This window comes from Puntigrus tetrazona, chromosome 1, assembly GCF_018831695.1.
Source record: "Puntigrus tetrazona isolate hp1 chromosome 1, ASM1883169v1, whole genome shotgun sequence".
NCBI classification, from domain to species: Eukaryota; Metazoa; Chordata; class Actinopteri; order Cypriniformes; family Cyprinidae; genus Puntigrus; species Puntigrus tetrazona.
Genome location: NC_056699.1, coordinates 24,894,327 through 24,902,227, shown reverse-complemented (window position 1 = coordinate 24,902,227; position 7,901 = coordinate 24,894,327). Strand labels below are relative to the sequence as shown.

Below are 7,901 nucleotides of genomic sequence, written 5' to 3'. Positions count from 1 at the left end.
CGGGCGTCACGTGGCGCGGCGAGGATCAGCTGATCGGGATCGCTTCCTTGTTGGGATTCGCGATGTTTTGACGGAGTCCTGCTGCAATCGTCGCCGCTGGCTCGTCCTTCATGTAAACACGGTCACGTCTGAAGGTATTTCTGTCTTCTCTCACCTGTGCGCTTTCACTCTAGACGCGGGGGAGGAAGTGGCTTTCCGGACACATCAGGAGACGTCGGACAGTCAGGGATCACGATGAACGCTTTGATCTGGGTTTGAGGAGCTTTATGAGAATATGACAGCATGATGAGTAGAAACAGGGACGTATCACACTAATTACAGCTGCGGGGAAACGCGTGTGTTGTCACAGATATTATGCTTCGTTTATAAAGGTATACGTCTTAGTGTTTTTGATCTAATTCACTTACAGCAGAGCTGGGGTGCTATTATAGTGCAATGACAGGTGCTAAAGTAAATATCATTTTAAGATATGAAATAGATATATAACCGACTAAGATGGATATCACACATGTCTTTTCTTCTGTTTTATAAAAGTGTTCAGAATGAAGCTCCAGATTCTGGTTACTAGAGAAACATGATATTTAAGCACCATTTACCGTCTTACAGTTTACTTGTTGCTGTAGCAGATCGTTTTTTTTTTTTTTTTAAAGGAGTTTATAACTGTAGTCAGTTATTGGCCATAACGTAAAACAAATTAATAGTGCATGCATCACTAAAAACCACGTTGAAACTGTTCGGCGCTCGTCTCAACCACAGAAAGATTGCAGTTTCTATTAATTGATTTAGACAGATACAGATAATAATAATAAAATATTACATAAATCCTGTGATTTACATGCATTGTCAGTAATATATATTATGCTTTGTGTAAGGAAAACGCTCCTCCCAATTTTTTTTTCTATTGTACATACTTTTTCACTAATAATTGAAATTTTTTCCTCACAGTTTTAATATATTTGTTTTACTTTTCAAAATATTTGTAATTAAACACATTATATATTTATATATATATATTAGTATTTCATATATATTTTTATATTTATGTGTTTCCTTTTTGCCTTTATACCATAATATTTGTTATGGATAAATATAACCATGCCTGGTAAATTAACAGCAATATTTACCTGCATGTTTTAATGCATGTACAATGTTGCACAGAGACTTCCGTTGTCGGTGTTGAAGGGTGATGCGAATGAATCACTGAGACAGCTTTTAATTTAGGTTTCTAAGCTACTACATGGTTTTTCCGTCTTGCATTTTGGTAAAGGCTGCATTAATATGCATCCGGCGTGATGCTTTTGTTGCAGCTCTAGGCATTTGGCTTCTGTCACCTTCTCTTAATGAATACCTCAGACAGCGAAGAGGACTCTTACAACGAGAGGTCCGCTCTGGTCCAGTCCGAAAGCCCAACCATCCCCTCGTACAACCATGATCACGATTTGTCTCTGCCCCAGAAAACGGACACCAAACGGGTGAGTGCACTTGAATTGCCCTTCCTCTCTTTTGAAAGAATTAAGCTTGACGTGTGCTAACATAGAGTTGTTACTTTTGCGTCCGATCCATATCTGCATTCACAAATGCCACCGTTATCGTCCTCCCCTGCAATGTCCTGCAGCGGCAGCCAGCCAGTTCAGTTTTGGATGAGCCAGGGCCGGCGGAGCGAGAGCGAGCGTCCACTCCTGACGGAGAGGAAGAGGAGCTGACCCTCAAATACGGCGCTAAGCACGTCATCATGCTCTTCATCCCTGTCACGCTCTGCATGGTGGTGGTGGTGGCAACAATCAAGTCTGTCAGTTTCTACACGGAGAAGACCTCACAGCGGCTGTATGTGTTTTGATACCAAAAACAATTCTGTCATTCTAAACTGATGTATTGCCATGGCGCCGCTTTTCACAAGGAGATTTCATAAGATATGCATTTATTTATTCATAAAGTTAAACATTAAAATATTTATTGTAGACTGTTTCAAGTATTAACCGATTTATACAGTATTGCTACTGATATGCTTTGCCTTTATATAATGAAGTTATATATATATATATATATATATATATATATATATATATATATATATATATATAATTTGTATAAATTTATTTACATTAAAAAAAAAATAAATATATATATATATATATATATATATATATATATATATATATATATATATATATATATATATATATTTTTTAGTTTTATAAAATGCTGAAGAATTTGCTTTCCATATATTATATATTGTTGTTATTATAATATTGTTATTAGTGCTGTCAAATGATTAATCTCTTGACAGCATTAATTATGGTATTGATGCGTCACAGAAAGTAAAAGCCAACATATTTGAGGGTGTATAAATAATGACAGTGGGTTTATTTTATTTTAGTTGAATCAATCATTTATATATTTTGTGTGTGTTTTGCAGCATCTACACTCCGTTCGAAGAGGATCCGAACTCTGTCGGTCAGAGGCTCTTGAATTCGCTCCTCAACACCATCGTCATGATCAGCGTGATTGTGGTCATGACCATAATACTGGTGGTGCTTTATAAGTATCGCTGCTATAAAGTGAGATCCTCTTTATTACTACTACATTATAGAGTATGGATATAACGCTATAACTAAACTGCTCCTGTCTGTCTTGTTATAAAACCATTGCTGCTCGTCTGTGTGTGTGCAGTTCATTCACGGCTGGCTGATTCTGTCGTCACTGATGTTGCTCTTTTGGTTCAGCTTCATGTATCTGGGGTAAGATTCCGCCGAGCTTCACTTTCTTTTGATACTGCTATTGCATGTAACCGATCTCATACGGGAGGATGTGTCAGTGCCTGGAAGATATAGCTGAAAACATGATATCTTCATACCTTTAGCCTGTCGAAAAAGACTGCATGAAGGATTTTTAGTGTGATCACGATTTGTGGTATAATAAATAAACAAATAAATAAATAAAATACACAATTTGCAAATAATATTGAGGATTTAACTTTGCTTTTAGCATTTAAGAGAAACTTCTTATTAATGTATGTAATAAATATAGCAAATAAGGAAACCAGATGAGGTCAGCTGTAATTAATAAACACAGTGTATCTTTTGATGCTGTCTTCGTATTTATCCACTTGCTCTTAAAGGGATAGTTCACCCGAAAAGGAAAACTCTGTCATTAATAACTCAGCCATAATTTGTTCCAAACCTGTAAGACCTTTGTTCATCTTCTGAACACAAATGAAGACATATTTGATTCAATTCGAGAGCTTTCTGACCCTGCATTGACAGCAACACAACGTAAATGTTCCCAGACACAGAAACGCAGCAAAGACATCTGTAAAATTTAGCGTGAACTGTCTCTTTAAATGGCATAGAGGAGTTATTTTAGCTTTTTTGGTTGAGAATCACCATTTTTTTTACATTAAGCAAAAGAAGTAATATCTAATATTTTTTTATGGAGTAATTTAAAAAGCAGCAATATTTTAAAGCAGGTAATTACATTTTAAAACGTCTAATACGCCAGAGTTTCATGAACAATTTTGAGTGTAAACGACTTGATTAGCAGAGATCAAACAAACTAGATAGAACAAACCCTTTTAAATCACATGTACTCCTAATTTAGTTCCTTATTTAAAAGTAGTTCCTTACTTTTGTCAAACCTTTTGCTTTCCAGTGAGGTGTTCAAGACGTATAACGTGGCTATGGACTACCCAACGTTAGTGATGATCATCTGGAACTTCGGCGTGGTGGGAATGATCTGCATCCACTGGAAAGGGCCTCTGCGGCTGCAGCAGGCTTACCTCATTGTTATCAGCGCCCTCATGGCCCTCATCTTCATCAAATACCTGCCCGAATGGTCGGCATGGGTCATACTAGGAGCCATCTCCATATACGGTACGGCGCCTGGAGACTGATTCATACAGACCGCAACCATTTGCGCGTTTGTTCCTCAACTTCTCCGTGTCGCTTCCTATACCGTGACTCTCATTCACACTGAAAGTGCTCCTATATTTTGCAGCATGCAGTGTGTAACAAAGCTCTAAGTGAATGATAACATCCTGCAGAGCACTGCGTATAAAATTGTTGTCTCTCTAAAGAAAGAGTCGACTCCGAATCATTGAAACAAGTCGTTTTTTTTTTTTTTAAATGAATCCCAAGCCGTTTAATGTTGACGTCGACATGAAATTTTAGCATATTACCAACCCACTTGTTGAAGTAAAATATTAACCTTTCATTACTCATAATAGGGGCACTTTAAAATAAGGATTGATATTTTTTAAGGGGTTAATGAGACCAAAAATTTTGTAATTATTTAATTTATGATCCGCCTTGTTCTAAATCACTTTCTGTCTTCTGTGAAACAAAAAAAAAAATACAAGCAAGGATATTGTTAACAGTTTCAGTTCCCATTCACTTCCTGTTTTTTCACCAATGCTTGCAGACATTTCACAAAATATCTTCTTTTATCTGCTGCAGAAGAAAGAAACACTCAGTTTAAAACGACACGAGTAAATTATAACAGAATCCCTTTAACTTAAAATACTTAAATACTTATCTTAAAGGTGCAAAGCATAATAAAAAAAATTGTAGTGGTGCAGAAATCGCAAGCCATTTCTAGTCGCTGAAGACGATCATATCTGTGGGATTAGTGGTCACGATTGCTTCTCGATTTGTGTGTTTATTTTCCAGATCTGATAGCGGTGCTTTGTCCGAAAGGGCCTTTGAGGATGCTGGTGGAGACGGCGCAAGAAAGAAACGAACCAATTTTCCCTGCACTCATATATTCATGTATGTTTTGAAAAATTAAACCTATAGTAAACCGATAGTTGGGGTTGTTTAAAAATTACATAAATTTGTATTACATTCGTAATCAGCCAGTTTAATGCGGCCATGTACTGATAAAAATGTCTCTTTCTCAGCTGCTATGGTTTGGATGGTCGGCATGGCTGACTCTAGTCATCCAGATTCAGGTGAGTTCTTTACTAAACTTTTTTTCCAAGACCATCAAATGCTTTATGTAGAAAGTGGAATGCAATACCCTGTAACCTAGATATTGATATTGAGTTATGGCGTCCTCTCAGCGGATGAAAGGCAGCGGAATGAGGGCGGAGCCCGGGCGCAGGAAGGGGTGGAGTCAGAAGACGATGCGGCCCAGGGAGGGAGGCGGCGGGATTCAGCAGAAGAGGACCTCGAGGAAGACCGTGAGTGATTTCTGTGATTGCAGCCTCAGTGTCGTAGAGAGAGCGCTTTGCTTATAGTAATTCACTCGTAAAGCGTGCAATTAAGGCTCATGTGCAAGGAATGAACCAGTGAACCAGTTAAAAATGCCTCTGGGAATCAAAGCGAACTTAACTAACAGGTTTGACCGTTTTCATTCACAGGAGGGGTGAAGCTGGGTCTCGGTGATTTCATCTTCTACAGTGTCCTGGTGGGGAAGGCGGCCGCTACCGGAGGAGACTGGAACACCACACTGGCCTGTTTCGTGGCCATCCTCATTGTGAGCTAGCCTTTAAGATCCGGCACATACAGACGAACATAATACAGATTTCAGATGTTTAAAGTTCCGTTTTCAGAGTCACGTGATCTTTCACAAATCAGTCCGATGTGCTGATCTGCTGCTCAAAAGCATTTCCTATTCTTATCAATGTTTAAAACAGTTGTGCTGTTTAATATATTTGTAGAAATCTGTAGCACAATTGTATGGACATTGATGATAACTAGAATATTACTATATATTGTTATATTATATTATAAAAGCTATCCTTGCAGCGGAAAGCTCACTAGGTTTTGGTTTGTTGGTTGATCACTGACGTTGTGGTTGTTTTTCAGGGACTGTGCCTGACGCTTCTCCTTCTGGCCATTTTCAAGAAGGCTCTGCCGGCTCTGCCCATCTCCATCACCTTCGGCCTGGTCTTCTACTTCTCCACAGACAATCTGGTACGGCCCTTCATGGACAGCCTGGCAGCCCACCAGTACTACATCTGACAGAAACCCACAGACACGTGAAGGACTTTATCAAAACAGCCGTTTCGTTTCAAGAGATTCAAACGTTTTTAGTTCTTATCTGAGCAGGGTTCTGATCTTGCTGGGACTCTCCAGGTGAGTGAACGAAGGTGTGAAATGTATCGAAACAAGCAAACCGATTTCAGTTCTGAGCTGGCATTTTGATTTTTTTTTATTAAGAGGCCGCGCATCAGCTCTTTAGGATATACAGTAGTTTTACTATTTTTTGTACTTACTGAGAAGGCGTCTCGAGTGTTAAAGAAGGGTCTTCTTGACATAATGACTGATAAAGTGAAGAACAGAGACTCGGTCCTCAGACAGAAGCCTGTATATGTGGCCTACGTGCAGCAGTGTGAGTGCTGTAGGCTTGCCAGTGGTTACAGCATAATAAACTAATCACACAAATAGAGTTTTTCCTGCATACGTTCGTTTTTAATATCACTAACATTGTGGAAAGTAAAAAAAAAGGCTATGATGTAGGTTTATACAGGGCTGGGTGATATATTTCATATTCACAATAATTTTGCTGGTGATATCAGATTATTAAGTCATTTACATTATTACATTAAAACGACCTAGAAACCAAACCTAAAATAAAACACGTTAACATTTTACGAAGGACTAAAACGAAGCAGTTATCAAACTCGGATAAGTCCGATTTTTATGCGCAAGGGCATAAATGTTTCATGCGACGAAAAAATTAAATGTTTTGAAAAAGTTTTTCTCCGTTTGAAAATCCCTCGAAAACATCAGGGTGACGTTTTAAAAAAAGCAGAGCTAATTGCAGCTTTTTATAAGTTTTAATTAAAGTTGATGCAGAGAAAAAAATAAAAATGACTTTTTTTGTATTATGTTTATTAAAATGTAGTTAGTAACTTTAAAATAACGCATTAAATAACAATGAGCAATACATGCGGTGTATTTTTAGTTTATGTTAGCTCAGGTCCATTCATTAAAATCAACAGAGACAACGTTTCATTTAGCCAATATTTTTGAATCATTTTTAGTTCGTGTTATCTAATGCTAACAAATCACGTTGTAAAGTGTTAGCCAAATACATAAATACCGAGATGTGAAAAGAATAACGCCAAATGGCTTTCAAAAATGTACGGTAACCGTATAATCACTCAGCCCTAGTCCTGGAACAACAAGGCGAAATCACTGATGAAATTTTTGTGTTTGAAAGTGTTCATTGAAACGCACATTAGCAAGTCTAAGTTTACGGACTTGACCAAGTCTTTGGTTTACATTTGATCTACAAACTGGCAACGTCAGATTTTAAAACAAGTACACTGGGAAGGTATATCTAGGATTTCTTCTAGACCCGTATCAGGTGAGCCAGCTCTTAGAAGTTGTTGGTGCCTTTGCTTTGTTTTTCTGTGCCATCGAAATTGCACACGAGAAGCGGTGCAGTGCATTACAGAAACTGGATAGAAACCGAATTCTTTTCGCTCTAGTTTACAGAGTTTCAGGTCAACAACGATGTATTTATGTCGTTTTTTCCACAGCATTTTTAGTTTAACCGGTGTATAAAGGCATCTATAATCTTAGTACGAATTTCCTCAAACTATTTGAAAACGTGTTTGCGTATATAGCGGCGAGAGTCTTTCTCTTTAAGGCTCTCGGCTTTAAAAGTGTGTTCCTTTTTTATCAGCTCCTACCCGAATGGAAAAACCATTGCTATCACGTTTTTTATACTGCTTTACAACTATAGAAACCTTTCATGGAGACGGTGATTACGGCTGCTTGAGAAACTGTCGCGCTTTGAGCGGTTTAGGAATATTTTGCATATGCTGAGAGCGTTTAATCTTTATACCGAAGAAAGAAATTATATTTACTACAGATTAAAATTTGAATTGTTTTTTTTTTTTTTTTATATATGTTCACGGTCGAAAGGAATCGTTTTCCTCTCGATTTTCTTTG

General features: G+C 37.8%; 1 protein-coding gene across 2 annotated transcripts; it reads left to right on the top strand.

Annotated features, from left to right (window-relative positions):
- On the top strand, window positions 1-6,387 carry psen2 (presenilin 2). 2 transcript variants are annotated; one of them, XM_043239967.1, is made up of 11 exons: window positions 1-134; window positions 1,308-1,472; window positions 1,616-1,824; window positions 2,417-2,558; window positions 2,671-2,738; window positions 3,649-3,869; window positions 4,665-4,763; window positions 4,895-4,945; window positions 5,057-5,176; window positions 5,357-5,472; window positions 5,805-6,387. In XM_043239967.1, exons 2-11 carry the CDS (start codon window positions 1,341-1,343, stop codon window positions 5,958-5,960), a joined length of 1,314 nt encoding a protein of 437 aa, XP_043095902.1. In that variant the 5' UTR covers window positions 1-134; window positions 1,308-1,340; the 3' UTR covers window positions 5,961-6,387. The 2 variants fall into 2 exon arrangements, with proteins under 2 accessions (XP_043095902.1, XP_043095912.1); XM_043239977.1 differs by lacking the exon at window positions 1-134 and adding an exon at window positions 161-371.
- The last annotated feature ends 1,514 nt before the right edge of the window (window positions 6,388-7,901 follow it).